The 16,308-nt window shown below is 47.8% G+C and overlaps 2 protein-coding genes across 5 annotated transcripts in view; one reads left to right on the top strand and one right to left on the bottom strand.

Moving 5' to 3' along the window:
* ATP6V0A4 (ATPase H+ transporting V0 subunit a4) overlaps positions 1 to 4,324 on the bottom strand; it is a 92,610-nt gene extending 88,286 nt beyond the window's left edge. For all 3 annotated transcript variants that reach the window (XM_050785003.1, XM_050785001.1, XM_050785004.1), the window contains exon 1: positions 4,236 to 4,324. The gene's annotated coding sequence lies outside the window, so the exon portion shown is untranslated. The remainder of the gene's footprint in view (positions 1 to 4,235) is intronic.
* TMEM213 (transmembrane protein 213) lies at positions 4,261 to 13,132 on the top strand. Of its 2 annotated transcripts, none has more exons than XM_050785007.1 (3): positions 4,261 to 4,347; positions 7,689 to 7,760; positions 9,295 to 13,132. In XM_050785007.1, the coding sequence occupies exons 1-3, from the start codon at positions 4,266 to 4,268 to the stop codon at positions 9,462 to 9,464; spliced, it is 324 nt and encodes a 107-aa protein (XP_050640964.1). In that variant the 5' UTR covers positions 4,261 to 4,265; the 3' UTR covers positions 9,465 to 13,132. The 2 variants fall into 2 exon arrangements, with proteins under 2 accessions (XP_050640964.1, XP_050640965.1); XM_050785008.1 differs by having other exon boundaries at positions 4,266 to 4,347; positions 7,692 to 7,760.
* The last annotated feature ends 3,176 nt before the right edge of the window (positions 13,133 to 16,308 follow it).

Raw genomic sequence — 16,308 nt, 5'->3', positions numbered from 1 at the left:
CCATCTCTGTGAGGGAGCTGGGGCTTGGCAGGCACAGGCTTGGGTAGGGCCACAATGCTCCTCTGAATGGATTTTGGGTTAACCAGAGATGAAAAACTCAAGTTCAAGGTCAGAGGTCTTTTCCCAGGATGGACAGGTGGCAAAGGGGCCTATCAGAATCACAAGAGAAGCTTCATGAACATGAAATATTCTTCCCTGGGCCATTCCAGGCCACAGACTACAGGTTTTCCATCTTTCAGCCCTGAAAACTCTCTGCCTACTTCTTTTCTTTTTCACATGAAATCTTATCAGGGTTAACAGGTGAAACTGGAAGCAGTGAGAGCCCTGGAATCCCACTCTCTTGGCTACCCCCACTCTCCAGCCACCACCATGGCGCCTGGCCACAGACATCCTGAACTTTTAAAAGAGTATGTGTAACCAAATACCTATTTCAACCAAAAAAAAAAAAAAAAAGTCTTGAGAAAGTCTAGCTTTGAGTAAGGCAACTTCCTGGTACACACTCCAAAGTAAACCTGATGCAAAATGTATGAGTGAGGAAACGGGCCACATAGAGTTATTAATTGCAGACCTGCTAAAAACAGCGAATACTGGTGACACTCGTAAAGTAAAAAGTGGCCACACACACACAGCCCTTTCTTTGGGGTTAACAGTTATCAGTGGCCAGTCCAGCCCACCCTTTTTTTTTTTTTTTTTTTTTTTTTTTTTTTTTTTTTGAGATGGAGTCTCGCTCTGTTGCCAAGGCTGGAGTGCAGTGGCGCAATCACAGTTCACTACAACCTCCATCTCCCCAGTTCAAGTGATTCTCCTACCTCAGTCTCCCAAGTAGCTGGGATTACAGGCATGCACCACCATGCCTGGCTAATATTTCTGTATTTTTTTAGTAGAGACAGGATTTTACCATGTTGGTTCAGGCTGGTCTTGAACTCCTGAACTCAAATGATCCACCTGCCTCAGCTTCCCAAAGTGCTGGGATTACAGGCATGAGCCATCACGCCTGGCCTAGCCTATACTATTTTGGAATAACAAAGTTCTTCCATCTGTAGATAGAACGTTTGTCCTACAAACAGCTCATCTAAAACAGTCCGACATCACATAACAATTATAAAATAGGGAGGGAGGGCCAACCCATGATCCCCTCCTCCACATCCACTGCCTCCCAGAAAAGCTTTCCCTGATGTGACTTGATAGGATGGTCTCAGCTCAGGCTGCGGATGCTGTTCAATCCACCAAAACAACAGCCCCAGGCAGGACATCTTACATGTTTGTATACCCCAGGTTCCGATTCCACAGGAGGGACGGGCTCTGCTCACGTCAAAAACATTAAAATGCACCCAGCCTCCCACATTCAATCGTTTCCGTTTAAACATTTCAAATGAACTGTATCACTCTGCTTTTCAAACAATTATTTATTTTGCCCAGTTTTTGGTTGTTCAAATTTTTGTTTGTTTGTTTGGGGACAGAGTCTCACTGTGTCACCCATGCTGGAGTGCAGTGGTGCCATCTCAGCTCACCGCAGCCTTGACCTCCTGGGCTCAAGTGATCCTCCCCACTCAGCCTCCTGAGTAGCTGAGACTACAGGTGCACACTACCATACCCAACTAATTTTTTGTGGTTTTTTTTGTAGAGGCAGGGTCTTACTATGTGGTGCAGGCTGGTCTTGAACTCCCTGGCTCAAGTGATCCTCCCATTTCGGCCTCCCAAAGTGCTGGGATGACAGGCATGTGCCAATATGCCTGGTCTGTTGTTCGAATTTTGGATCCAAGAATATTTTCTCAGGTCTCAAACATTTTTGAGATCCTTGAAAATCTTGGTGATTCCATGCATTGCTGCTATCCCTAGTACCCATCGGATAAATCAGTCCTACCCTGTGAAGCTCACTGCAGGGTTTACTTGTGAGGAAAACATTGAGGACAGCGTTTGTTCTACTAAGCAGTGTCCTCTCTGTGTGGACCTTGAGTTCCTTGAGCACAAGGGCTGTGTGGTCTTTCTCACCCCCAGGTCCCCACACCAAGAGCCTGGCCTGGCATGCAACTGTTTAATGTTCAACTAGTGGTAATGCCTAAACTGGACTTCTGTGCGCTGTCTGAAAATCACCCTTCCTAGGGCATGCTGACCCCATTCCCCAATCCAGGAACACAGGCCACCACTCTTTTATATCTTTGAGCAAATTAGAAAAAAAAATGCCTCCCCTGGGCTGTTACACTCCACTAGGAAATCCTTCCCTGGGGCTTACTCACGCCTTCCACGTCTTTCCACAGAGTTGGAGTCCACCCCTCACCCTTACCAGGCCCACACACGTGCAGGCACACATCCACACACGGCAGGCTGTGTGCACACAGACGATTCCCTCGCCTTTATAGGTGCTATTCCTTTGACTTGAAAATCCCATCAATTCTAATCTGCACATACAAACTTTAGCGCCCAGCCCAAATATCACTTTCTTTGTGACTCCTCCCCCTACACCTCTCAGGCAGATTGCATCGCGTCCTCCTTTTTATTCCCATCACGGTGGAAGGTACCCCTATTTGAGTCTTGCCAGGTTGCATCAAATTTCTTTCTTCCAGGTTTGGTTCCCTGCTGAACTGTGTTCTCAAGGGGAAGAACCGTGTCTCAGTCATCTCAGTCTCCAATGCCTAGGATGAGACCTCTTTTTTTTTTTTTTTTTTTTTTTTGAGACAGAGTCTCGCTCTGTCGCCCAGGCTGGAGTGCAGTGGTGCGATCTTGGCTCACTGCAAGCTCCGCCTCCCGGGTTCACGCCATTCTTCTGCCTCAGCCTCCCGAGTAGCTGGGACTACAGCTGCCCACCACCACGCCCGGCTAATATTTTGTATTTTTAGTAGAGACGGGGTTTCACTGTGTTAGACAGGATGGTCTCGATCTCCTGACCTCGTGATCTGCCTGCCTTGGCCTCCCAAAGTGCTGGGATTGCAGGCATGAGCCACCGCGCCCAGCCAAGACCTTTTATATACATGGTGGGTTTTCCATAAATGTTTTAGACTGAATGCAGAACTCGAGTCAAGTGACTCCTCAGCTCAAAATCTCTACAGAACCTTCCCCTTTGCTTCCTGACTTTGTTTCAAACTCCTCCACCAGGCACGCGGAAGCTCAGTCCACAGCTCTCCGCTAGCCTCCCCACCTCACCCGCCTGGGCTCACCTGGGCTTCCAGGTGCTGCTGGTACAGCCCACCTCTGACACCTCCTTACCTCTGCGTCTTTACTCATCTGTCCCTCTACCTACAGTGCCATCTTCCCCTCTCCCCCTGTCAAAATTCTAGCCATCCTTCAAGGCCCGAGCCAAATGCCATTTTCTTTCTCTCTTCCCTTCCCTCTCCTCCCCTCCGCTCCCCTCCCTTTCCTTTCCTTTCCATTCTTTTTTGAGACAGAGTCTCCCTCTGTCACCCAGGCTGGAATGCAGGGGCAGGATCTCAGCTTACTGCAACCTCTGTCTTCCAGGTTCAAGCGATTTTCCTGCCTCAGCTTCCTGAGTAGCTGGGACTACAGGCATGCACCACCACACCTGGCTAATTTTTGTATTTTTGTTAGAGATGGGGTTTCACCATGTTGGCCAGGCTGGTCTTGAACTCCTGACTTCAAGTGATCCACCTGCCTCAGCCTCCCAGAGTGCTGGGATTACAGGGTGAGCCCTCATGCCTAACCTCCAATGCCATTTTCTTCTTGAAGCGTCCTACCAGCAGATGTGACCTCCACTGTTGAAACCCACAGTGCCTTATCCTTCCCAAGCCATTCCCCGAACACTGCTTGGGGGTTGAATGATGTGTGTTTATAATTAACGCACTTCGAGAGCAGGTATCTCCCGACTTCAGCATAGTGCAATCAGTGCACACAGTAGGTGCTCAGTGAATATTGGACCAAATGGAATTGAGCATCCATGCTACACCTGCAGATGGGAGAGGCAGCAAACTTATGTCCCAAGAACCAGCATGACACAGATCTCTCTTATCCTCCCGTTTTTTTCTCAATAAGGACAAAATTTGTGCTCAGGGGAGAAGGGCATAGCGTGCCCCTCCCTTCCTTCCTCAGCCAACAGTTTGGCTTCCCTTCTAGAGAGGTGAGAGAAGGTGTGACAGGCCAAGTTTCCTTTGCTCCACCCCGTCGTGTTTCCCCCAAACACCCAGCGTAAGTTCACGTCTGGCAGAGTTGCTTTCCAGCTCCTGCAGGCTGGAGTCGGCTCACCTGCAGTAGGCACTCAGCACAACTCTGCGAGACCGGCTCACCTGCACCCAGCACTCAGCACAGCTTCCAGCATGCAGAGCCTCCCCACTGCCACCCGGGCCACCTTGATCCTCGGCCTGGCCTTTGCCTCCCTCCACTCGGCTTGCTCGGCAGGTAGCGTTATGAGCTTTATTCGTGGCCAGGCTGGGAAGGGGGAGGGAAGGAGGGAAAAGAGAGGTGGGAGGGAAAGGAGGAGGAGGAGGGGGAAGATTCTTTGGCCAGGGTTGGTCCTGCACAAAGGCAGGAGGAAACAGAACTTTCTCATCTGAAGGATTAGGCAGGGGGTGGGAGGTGGGGCTGGGGTGGGGGTGGTCTTAGGTTGGCCTAAGACAGAGATCAGGTACTCAATTCCTCACCTAGGGCAGGAGCAGTCACCTCTCTTGGCCTTTACCACACAGAGAGGAAAAAGTTATTTGCTGGAGTCTCACCCATCAGAGGACCAAAATGACATCTCTTGGTCCGCTGTGTCCTGAAGGCTCCTTCTCAGCCCCCTGAGCTCTCGTGCTTTGCAATCCTCTCCGTGCACATTTGTGTCTGACCTTCCCTTTCCTAAGTCCTCTGTCCCTCTCTGTCCCCTGTACTTTCTCTGCGACTTTCACAGAACCTGACTGCCAGGAGGGCTGCCATTCACTGTCTCCCACCCTCCTGCCTCCCCGGGCACTGGAAATGTGGGTTATCTCCCTATTTTCCTACAGAGGCTGGAAGGCTGATCTACACCCGCTGCCTTGCCCTGCCAGGCCGGGGTCTGCAACTCATGGCAGAGGGACCTTGGTTACCATCTCATGCTCCTGGCTTTGATCTTGTTCTCAGCCACCTCAGACCATCACCACATTTTCTATGCCCTGCAACACTCTCCCGCTCCCAAAACCAACCCTGCACCCCAAAGTCCTGTATCTGCCCCTCTCATCCTCAGACTCTCTTCTGCAGCCACTGCCAGGGGTGTTGGTGTTGAGGTTCAAGACGTGCGCTCTTGAGCCGCTGAGCCTGAACCCAACTCCATCTTCCATGACTCACTAGCTATGCGACCTCAAGCAAATTACTTTCCCTCTCTATGCCCAGTTTCCTCCTTTATCTCATGGGGACCATTATAGTGCTTGTCAAGAGAAATTAATATAATTTCATGTAAAGAACTTAGAAATAGCCCATAGAAAATTAGCCAGATGCGGTGGCGGGCGCCTGTAGTCCCAGCTACTCGGGAGGCTGAGGCAGGAGAATGGCGTGAACCCGGGAGGCGGAGCTTGCATTGAGCTGAGATCGGGCCACTGCACTCCAGCCTGGGCGAAAGAGCAAGACTTCGTCTCAAAACAAAAACAAAAACAAAAAAACAATAACAACAACAAAAGAAATAGCCCATAGAACGCACACAGTGAATGCCAGCAATTATAGTAAGCACATTCATTTTATTTTCCAGCTTCACCCCTCCCCAAATTAGAGTGCTGAGTTTCTTTCTACTCACCCTGACAGTGCCTTGCTTGTGATGGGAGCTGAAAATTAGAAGACAAGTTTAACTGCACTGAATTGTTGGGTCTTCCCAGCAGCTTTTCCTGTGGAATAGCCCCAAGTGGGCCAGTCCCTCCCTCGCTTCTGGCTCTGCTTATAAGGGAGGAGGGTGATGTTTAAATTCTTAGGAATTTTCACCGGGGCTATTCCATTTGAACCACAGAAAATTACTGATATCGAACAATTTTGACCTATAACAATGGCAATTTCATAAGCTTGAACCTAACCCTAGCATTCAGCCAACTAGGGTTTTTTTCCACTCACTTTGGAAGAGGACAACTTCCATTCTAGGTGTAGAGGTGAGATGAAAGTCAGGGCCAAGGAAGTTATTTGAGTCATAAGGAAAATTAGAATAGTGAGGAATCAGTTTCTCCAAAACAAATAAAGACCAGGCTCTAAGCCATTTAGCTGTAAATAATTTACAGTAACAGATTGCATCGAGGCAATTACTATACTTTAAGCAGGATATTGGAGTGGCTTGGGGGTTGGGTGGCATAAAATTAGTCTCAGCAGCAATTTCATGGTTTTAGCTAAACAGCAGGTTTCTTCTTAACTCGTCCTGCTGTGTGACAACACACACCTTTGAAGGACACGCTGACCCATAGTCAGGGGAGCCTTGAGAGTTTCCACACCCACCACCTTTTTTTTTTTTCCTTTTTGCATTCCCAAAGAAGCAGAATGAACAGTAATATAATTTCTAGGAAGGTTCTTCCAATCCTCTCTTGGTTTCCATCTATCTAGGTCAGCATTAGCACTGTCTAATAATAGAACTTACACTGAGGGTGGAAACGTCCCATGTCTGAATGGTGCTTCCAATATGGTAGCCACTATTCACACGTGGCAATGGAACCCTTGGCATGTGTCTAATGTAACCAAGAAGCTGAGTTTTTTACTGAATTTAAATGTAATAAATTTAAACAGCCACAAGTGGCTAGTGGCTGCCATATTGAACAGTATGAACTTAGAGGTCATCTCTCTTCTTATCGTCAGTTATGGACAGGAACCTGGATGCCTCAGATCCCTAACCCAATCCCACACCCCAAGCCAACAGGACTTTAAGAATTCATGCTGAAGTCCTTTTCATCTTTCCACTCCTTGCTCACGAATCAATCTATGTGCTGCGTATTCCGGCAATCTCTGGGCTTGCTTGTATGATGTTTAATTTTCTTTGACAGCCATCATTCTGGAGGCTGGAAGTCCAAGATCAAGGTGTTGATGGCTTGATTTCTCCTGAGGCCTCCCTGCTTGGGTTGCAGATAGATGCCTTCTCACTGGGTCCTCACGTGGACTTTTCTCTGTGCATGTATGCTGCTGATGTTTCTTCTTCTTCTTCTTTTTTTTTTTAGATGGAGTTTCGCTCTTGTCACCCAGGCTGGAGTGCAATGGTGTGATCTCAGCTCACTGCAACCTCCGCCTCCCGGGTTCAAGCGATTCTGCTGCCTCAGCCTCCCAAGTAGCTGGGATTACAGGCATGCACCACCACGCCCAGCTAATTTTTTTATCTTTAGTAGAGATGGGGTTTCACCATGTTGGCCAGGCTGGTCTCGAACTCCTGACCTCAGGTGATCTGCCCACCTCGGCCTCCCAAAGTGTTGGGATTACAGGTATGAATCACTGCACTCGGCCTCTTCCTCGTCTTCTAAGGACCCTGCCATATTGGATTAGGGCCCACCCACAGGACCTCATTTAAGCTTAACTGCGTCTTTGAAGGCCCCATCTTCAAATACAATCACACTGTGGGTTAGGACTTCAACATATGAAACTGGGGACAGGGGAACATAATTCGGTCCATAACAGGGAGTTAGCTGGTTGCAGAAAGCCTCAATATGCCCATGCTGGAGCTTCTATAATACTTTTATAATACTCACTACGGATTTACAAAAAAAGATTTCAAAATCTATGCCTGGGAATGGCTTTTGCTGGTGCCTGAGACTATCTCCCATCTTTTCTTCCAGAAGCAAGCAGCAGCAACAGCTCAACCTTGACCGCTCACCACCCAGACCCTGGGACCCTGGAGCTGTGCCTCAGTAAGCTTCTCCTACCAACTGCTCTAACCCCAGAACTGGCCCTCAGCCTGGGAGGGAAACAAAGGCCTCCCTGCTTTCCGTTGGTTGGTGTCAAGTGGCCAAGGGCCTTCCTGGCCTTCCTGTGCACCAGTGTGGTTTGTCCCAGAACTATATGCAGAGCAGGTCTAAAAGGCTTTCTTGGCTCTGATCCCCATCTAGGTGCACAATCTTTGACACAGATCGCTTTAATGACCCATCCCAGGTCAGCAGCTAACAATGCCCTAGGTTCAAATACTTGAAGAAGTTTGGAGGTGGAAAGGCCATAAAAAATCATCTAGTCCAACTTCCACCCAATGCAAGAGCTTGGTTTTGCTATCCTTGACATACATATTTCTTCTTCTTCTGTGCACGTTCTTCCTCTTCTTGCATACTTCTAGCCACAAGGCGCTCAGTAATCCATACAGCAACCACTATTATGCATGTCTAGCTAATAGAAAGTTTTGCAGCTGGGCACAGTGGCTCACGCCTATAATCCCAGCACTTTGGGAAGCCGAGGTGGGTAGATCACCTGAGGTCGGGAGTTTGAGACTAGCCTGACCAACATGGTGAAACCCCATTTCTACTAAAAATACAAAAAAATTATCAGGTATCTACTAAAAATACAAAAAAATACAGGTGGTGGCATGCACCTGTAGTGCTAGCTACTAGGGAGGCTGAGACAGAAGAATTGCTTGAACCTGGGAGGCAGAGGTTGCAGTGAGCTGAGATTGCACCACTGCACTCCAGCCAGGACAACACAGTGAGACTCCTTCTCAAAAAGAAAAGAAGAACGTTTTGCTTTATTTTGTCTGGTTCCCTTTATCCGGCCCTCATTGAATGACCGAATGCATTAACTTGGGCACTTAAAAGGAAGGGTAGGCTGGGCGTGGGGGGTCATGCCTGTAATCCCAGCACTTTGGGAGGCCAAGGCAGGTGGATCACTTGAGACCAGCAGTTCAAGACCAGCCTGGCCAACAGGGCGAAACCCCTTCTCTACTAAAAACACAAAACGTTAGCCAGATGTGGTGGCGCGCACCTGTAATCCCAGCTACTTGGGAGGCTAAGGCAGGAGAATTGCTTGAATCCAGAAGGTGGAGGTTGCAGTGAGCCGAGATCATGCCACTGCACTCCAGCCTGGGCGACAGAGTGAGACTCTGTCTCAAAAAAAAAAAAAAAAAAAAAAAAGGAAGGGTATTAGGGAATAATACATAGAGGTTAAGAGTATGGCTTCGGAGTCCTGCAGACTTGGTTTGAGTTCTCCTTCTTCCATCTTGTGACCTTGGGCAAGTTACAGCCTCAGTTTCTTCATGTAAAATGGGAATAAAAATTGCACCTGTCACTTTGTGAGGAAGGCATAAGCTAATGTGTAAAAGCACACAGCACAGTGCATGGCACGTAGTAGACCCACATCAGTGTCAGCTACCGCACTGTGACTGTTCTGTTAGTATTAATGGTAGAGAAGCCTGGGTGGGACTGGTGGTGCATGCCGTCGTCCTTACTCTCCCTTCCCCACCAGACGTGGACTTCTGCCCACAAGCAGCCCGGTGCTGCCGCGCAGGAGTGGACGAGTACGGCTGGATCGCGGCGGCTGTTGGCTGGAGCCTCTGGTTCCTTACCCTCATCCTGCTCTGTGTGGACAAACTGATGAAGCTGACTCCAGATGAGCTCAAGGACTTGCAAGCATGAGACCCAGGCTCGGTGCACAAAACAGTGATCGCCACCAATTTGTGGCTAATGGGGAAGGGGAGTAGGGCTATCATGGTTTCTATTATTTAAGTCATTTTCACCTTTAAGCTTCAGTTACTTTTACAAGGGAAAGAAGAAAGAGCGGGAGAACCAAGTGAGGCAAGCCACTGCTGCCCTTGCATGCTGCTACCAAGGGCCCCTGGGCCTTCTGAGCCCAGGTGACTCCTCTCTCAAGATAGTCCTTCTGGAATTTGTCCTGTTTTAACCTTTCTTCTAGGCACCAAGGGAGGTACACAAGAAACTATAAGACTTAGTCTCATCGTCAACATGTTCAGAAACAAATGCATAACCTTCTCACCAAAACCAGGTCATTGGCTTCTCTCCCTGCTTGAGTCCCGGGCTTAACTGTCATTTCAGAATGTGAGAATCAGTCAGGTATGGTAGCTCATGCCTGTAATCCCAGCATTTTGGGAGGCAGAGGTGGGCAGATCACTCAAGGTCAGGAGTTCCAGATCAGCCCGGTCAACATGGTGAAACCCTGTCTCTACTAAAAACACAAAAATTAGCCAGGTGTGGTGGTGCACACCTGTAATCCTAGCTACTTGGGAGGCTGAGGCAGGAGAATCTCTTGAACCTGGGAGGCGGAGGTTGCAGTGAACCAAGATCATGCCACTGCACTCCAGCCTGGGGGACAGAGCGAGACTCTGTATCAAAAAAAAATGTGAGGATTGGTCGGGCATGGTGGCTCATGCCTATAATCCCAGCACTTTGAGAGACTGAGACAGCAGGATCACTTTAGCCGAGAAATTCAAGACCAGCCTAGGCAAGATGGCAAGACCTTGTCTCTATTAAACTTTTTTTAAAGTTAAAAATAAAAATGTGAGAATCCCCTTGACACTCCCACCATCTTCACCCACCTCGGGTCCTTCTCCGGCTCGCCTTCTGGCTTCATCCTGTCTTCCATGGCTCTCCTGTCCCACCCATTCTCCCCGCCGGGTGCCCTAGGTCTGGCCTTCACTGCCTTCCCCTAGGGATATTGCATTCTGTCCTCACTGCCTTGAGGATCTTCCTCCCCAGCTCTTCACTTCCTATGGGCAGCTGCCAGGGTAGGAGCTGTCACCTCCTGCTGGCAACAGTCAGTAGTTCCTAAGGACTAAAACTTCTCAGCCCAGCATTCAGCTCTCTGTAGGAGTCCATCTGTCCCCCAGCACATGCAGGAGTAAGGACTCTGACTGGCCCACTCCTCATCCTGGTGTCTTCAGCTTCCGGCTGCCATTTTCTTGTCTGGGATGGCTGCTTCCCAGCTCCACCTCCAGAATCAAGGATATTCCTCCAAACCCAGCTTGAACGCTTGATCTGCCTGGAGCCTTCCTGGTCATCCTCGGGTGACCTGGAGCTGGTGCTCTTAGCGCACTTCTGTTCCGCCCTGACGTGCAGCAGTTGTGAATGGGCCCCTCCGTAGTTTATCCTTCCTCACCCCGCTGGGGCATAGTACCCTATGCAAGTTTGTCCAGCGAGTGCATGGGTGAATTAATGAATGAATGAACAAATGAGTCTTTGCCCTAGACGACTTAAGGTCCTCACTCGGCATTAGGAGCCTCCACTTTTCTCCAGATGGTTGAAATAACCAGCCTCTGAAGGAGCCAGTGGTTTGGTCACTGCTCTCTCAAATTACAGTCATTGTCACTTAGCGCGGAGAGTGGACGTTGCACATTACTGTGAACCCTTGCAGAGGAGGGGAGGGCAGGTTTATCAGAAGAAAGGACAAAATGACTCCTTATGAAGCAATTTCTGCCCTCTGTGAGAAAACATGTATTTAGATCAGACAAACTCTAGTCAAAATACAAAAAAGAAAAACAAAAGACCTCTGAAATAGGAACAATCTCTCGAAGAGGCAAATGACTCAAAACTGCTCAATTGCTCTTTCAGAAAATCTAAGTAAACTTCCCTGACAACAGAAACTGAAGAGGTTGCCTGGTTCATCTTGTAGTCTTCCAAAACAGCAGATAATTTCTGAATCTCAGATGTTCAATCAGCACAATGGGATGGATTTCTTGTTCCTAAGTGTTAAATGATCACATACATAGAAGCGTCTGAGCCTGAGCAACTAGTGAGTCCCTGTCTCTACAAAAATAAAAATAAAATAATTAGCCAGGCATGGTGGAGCACACTGATAGTCCCAGCTACTCAGGAGGCTGAGGTAGGCAGATCACTTGAGCTAGGGAGTTCAAGGCTGCAGTGAGCCATGTTCACGCCACTGCACTCCAGCCTGGGCAACAAAGTGAGACCCTATCTGGAAAAAAAAAAAAAAAGTGTCTGCATAATGCCTGGTGCATTTTGTGGATAGACAATATGAGTATGTGTTCCATGTTTTTAGAAATTCAAAGGAAGAGTTTCCACAATATGTGATGGTTTATTTCCCAAGAGATGAAAAGATTCATTAAGGTGCATGCTTTGATTTAACATCTGCAAACATTTAAAAAATATAACAGTGTGTGACATAGCAGTGAGAGTACTATCTTTTTTTAAAAAGGGAAATTAAGATTTATTTCTGGCCTATGTGAACAGAAATAAGTCACTTTATCTCACTGGGCACCAATTTTCTATGTGGAAAATAGAAGAATTGGACCAAATTAGCAGTTTCAAGCTGAGCCGCAAAAGTTCACGGAGCCATTTCAGTCGCTTCATGGAATCGAAGTGAGCATGAGGCCCACTGTTCTTTCAACCTGAGCAGCTTGGCTCTTGTGTCATACATTAAACCTTGTGGTAGGGTTTTGTTTTTTTTTTTTCTGCTTTAGTAAGTGAAGGATCAGGGCACCAGTTGGTATCTGAGGTGTCCTCCTGTCTGGGGAACCCCATAGATTCTTAGACTACCTTAAAGTGAAAAGTATGTGCAGTCTGACATCTCACATTAAAATGTAGGCATTTTGTCAATTGCTTTTCTTTCATGTACACAAGCGAAAGGATAGAATGAATCAATTCAACCACTCTTTTCCTTGAGACTGTAAAGAAAATGGCTCTAAGTTTGATGGTTCTAATTCCAGGATGCTACCTCTCAGATTTATTCTCAACAGAAAATGTTTTGATTACAGCAGACCAGATCTTTATCTGTCAATAAGTTAAAAAAGGTAATCTGGGCTGGATGTGGTGGCTCACGCCCGTAATTCCAGCACTTTGGGAGGCCAAGACGGGAGGATTGCTTGAGCCCAGGAATTTGAGACCAGCCCGGGCAACACAGCGAAACCCCATCTCTACAAAAAATACGAAAAAATTATTTGGGACTGGTGGCGCATGCCTGTGGTCCCAGCTTCGTGGGAGGCTGAGGTGAGAAGATCATTTGAGCCCAGGAGGCTGAGGCTGCAGTGAGCTATGATCTTGCCATTGCACTCCAGCCTGGGGGACAGAGTGAGATCTTGCCTCAAAAAGAAAAAAAGAAAAAAGAAAATCTGAGAGGGAAAGCAGGCATCAACTTCCAGCAATCTAAAAATTTCCTAACTTAAAGCAACAGAACTTACCTAATGGTAGATGGACTTTTCATTTTAAAACTTTGCCTTTAGCAGTGGACACTGTCCTCAATATAGCTACAGTTTATGTAACACAGAGTCCATATGATATGGGGCATGCCTGTATCAAAATGTCATATGTAGAAATAAAGTATTAAATATTAAGGTGTGGCATAATTATCTGACTTTAAAAATCATCATTTAGTGGCCCAGCATGGTGGCTCATGCCTGTAATCCCAGCACTTTGGGAGGCCGAGGCAGGCAGATCACCTGAGGTCAGGAGTTTGAGACCAGCCTGCTCAACATGGTGAAACCTTGTTTCTACGAAAAATACAAAAAATTAGCCAGGTGTGGTGGTGGGTCCCTGTAATCCCAGCTACTTGCCGGGGTGGGGCAGGAGAATTGCTTGAACCTTGGAGGCAGAGTTTGCAACAAGCCAAGATTGGGCCACTGCACTCCAGCCTAGGAGACAGAATGACACTCTGTCTCAAATAAATAAATAAATTACATTAAATAAAAATCATCATTTAAAAATCTATTCCTGGCCGGGCACGGTGGCTCAAGCCTGTAATCCCAGCACTTTGGGAGGCTGAGACGGGAGGATCATGAGGTCAGGAGATCGAGACCATCCTGGCTAACACGGTGAAACCCCATCTCTACTAAAAAATACAAAAAACTAGCCGGGCGAGGTGGCGGGCGCCTGTAGTCCCAGCTACTCAGGAGGCTGAGGCAGGAGAATGGCATAAACCCGGGAGGCGGAACTTGCAGTGAGCCGAGATCCGGCCACTGCACTCCAGCCTGGGCAACAGAGCGAGACTCCATCTCAAAAAAAAAAAAAAATCTATTCCTGGCTGGGTGCGGTGGCTCACGCCTGTAATCCAAGCACTTTGGGAGTCTGAGGTGGGCGGATCACCTGAGGTCGGGAGTTCAAAACCAGCCTGACCAACATGGAGAAACCCCATCTCTACCAAAATTACAAAATTAGCTGGCATGGTGGCGCATGATTGTAATCCCAGCTACTTGGGAGGCTGAGACAGGAGAATTGCTTGAACCCAGGAGGCAGAGGTTACAGTCAGCCAGGATCGCACCATTGCACTCCAGCCTAGGCAACAAGAGCAAAATTCCATCTCAAAAAAAAAAAAAAAAAATATATATATATATATATATATATATATATATTCATATGCATGACACCTAACGCAAACAAAACAAATATACAATTTTTTATTAACAATTAAATTTTACAGCATGTAAGATTAATCAGCTGGACCTGGTGGTGCACATCTGTAGTCCCACCTACTGTGGAATCTGAGGAGGGAGGACGGCTTGGGCCCAGTGATTAATTGCTTTGAGGGTGTAATGCCCAGTGATCATGCCTGTGAATAGCCACTGCACTCTAGCCTGGGTGACACAGCAAGACATTGTCTCTAAAATAAAACAAAGCAAAACAAAAAATTAATCAAAAACAAGTCTTAGGATAGCTTGAGCCTTGTCTTAGTCGTTTTGGACTGCTGTAACAAATTATCATAGACTGGGTAGCTTTTAAACAACAGACATTTATTTCTCATGGTTCTGGAGGCTGGAAGTCTGAGATCAGGGTGCCAGCACGGGTGATTTCTGGGGAGGGTCCACTTCTTGATTCATGGACAGCCGTCCTCTCGTTTCATCTCATGTGGTGGAAAGAGGGCAAAGGAGTTCTCTGGAGCCCCTTCTACAAGGGCACTAATCCCAATCATGAGGGCTCCACCCTTATGACCTAATCACCTCCTAAAGGCCCCACCTCCAAATACCATCACCTTGGGCACTAGGATTCAACATGAATTTTAGGGGGACACAAATATTCAGTCTATGGGAGACCTCATTTCTACAAAAATATACCAAAGCATATTTTTAAACTTGGAGAAATGTTAATCTAGATGTTTCTGATGAAGAAATTGCTCTGTCTGAACCCCAGTATCCATTCTGAAGTCATCTATAGGGGATCTTCCTTGCCATGTGGTAGGAGTGCCTTGTAAACACCCTCTGCCTGGCATCTACTTCCAGCCTTACCTGGCTCCAGCCCCTCCTCCTCACTTCTTCGAGAGTGATCTGTCTAATACATAAATAAGCAATCAAATCACCCCCTTCCAAAATCCTTCTGTGGCTCTGCACAGCTGACAGAACAGGATTTTTACTCAAGGTGAGCCAAAAGAGCTCTGTAATTGGATCTCCAGATATTTCTCTAGCTTTACCTCTTGCATATCCTTCATGCAAACAGGGTTCAAAATGATTCCCATTCCCTAAACACTCTAACCTCCTGGCCTTCATTTTTGCTGTTCACATGGCCTGGAATGTACATACCCTTCCCCAGAGGAAGACCTGCTGTGAACCAAGAGAAGCTTCAACTTAAGCCTCCTTATTTGAATGGGCCCCTCCGAGGCCCTCAGTTTAATACTGTATTTCTAATTTTGTATCCTTTTCTTTTCTAAAGGCAGCCTCCCTTAAATGTCTACATTTAAGGCCCCATAAACCTGGGCCTGCCCTTGCTTCCCCTCGTCTTCCCCAGCCCCCAACTCCCGGCTGGATTTTGGTTTACTGGGATTGGTCTTCCAAGTCAAGTTGCCTCTTCCTCCCTGGATGGACACACATACACACACACACACACACACACACACACACACACACACACACACACCCTCCTTGACCAAACTCTAGCCAGGGTTTCTTTTGAGCCCTCTTCTCGACTAGACCTTAACCTTGGCTTATAAAAACTACAGACTCTCAGCATAAATGATTTCATCCACTCTCTTCCCCTCACATTTAAAGACTTGACCAAACACTAACACAGCCTCTAACAGCTCCAGGCTGCACCCCTAGGATGAGCAGGAGGTGGAGACCCTGCCCGGGAGATGCAGCTAGAGGTGAGTGATGCCAGGCCAGGTCCCAGGCACATCACGTGCACGGCACAAAGGTGCTGTTCCCATCCAAACGGAGCTAACCTATGTGAGAGCTGGGGGTGGCAGGGGTGGGGAATTCAGGACTCTCATCCAAGTCCTGGGGAAGCCAGAAGCCCCCCTCCAGTAAACCCCTCTAACACACTGCACATGCACACATACACACATACCCCAGCGCTTTGTCCTGGCCGTGCTCTGGGGATCCCTGAGCTCACTTCCCTTCCCTGCCCACAACCCATAGCCAATTCCACCCCTGCCTGACTCAGAATGGCAGCAGGGAGTGCCATGCCAAGTGTCTGAGGGGCTGGCTGGGTGTACTGGGCTCCAGGGTCCATGTGAGTCTAAAACTCAAGCACGCATGGCAACCACGCTGCTGCCCGCTGGGATCCAGAAAGCCCTCCAACAGAA

The sequence above is a fragment of the Macaca thibetana genome, chromosome 3 (genome assembly GCF_024542745.1).
Source record: "Macaca thibetana thibetana isolate TM-01 chromosome 3, ASM2454274v1, whole genome shotgun sequence".
Taxonomy (NCBI): Eukaryota; Metazoa; Chordata; class Mammalia; order Primates; family Cercopithecidae; genus Macaca; species Macaca thibetana.
The sequence above is the reverse complement of the archived record's forward strand: the minus strand, read 5'-3'. Positions and strand labels throughout refer to the sequence as shown.

Bases quoted from the DNA above. Each gene is read 5' to 3' on its own strand.
- TMEM213 (XM_050785007.1), top strand. From the start codon at position 4,266: ATGCAGAGCCTCCCCACTGCCACCCGGGCCACCTTGATCCTCGGCCTG. The intron at 4,348-7,688 runs GTAGCGTTATGA...CTTTTCTTCCAG, and splicing joins CCACTCGGCTTGCTCGGCAG to AAGCAAGCAGCAGCAACAGC. The intron at 7,761-9,294 runs GTAAGCTTCTCC...CTTCCCCACCAG, and splicing joins GACCCTGGAGCTGTGCCTCA to ACGTGGACTTCTGCCCACAA.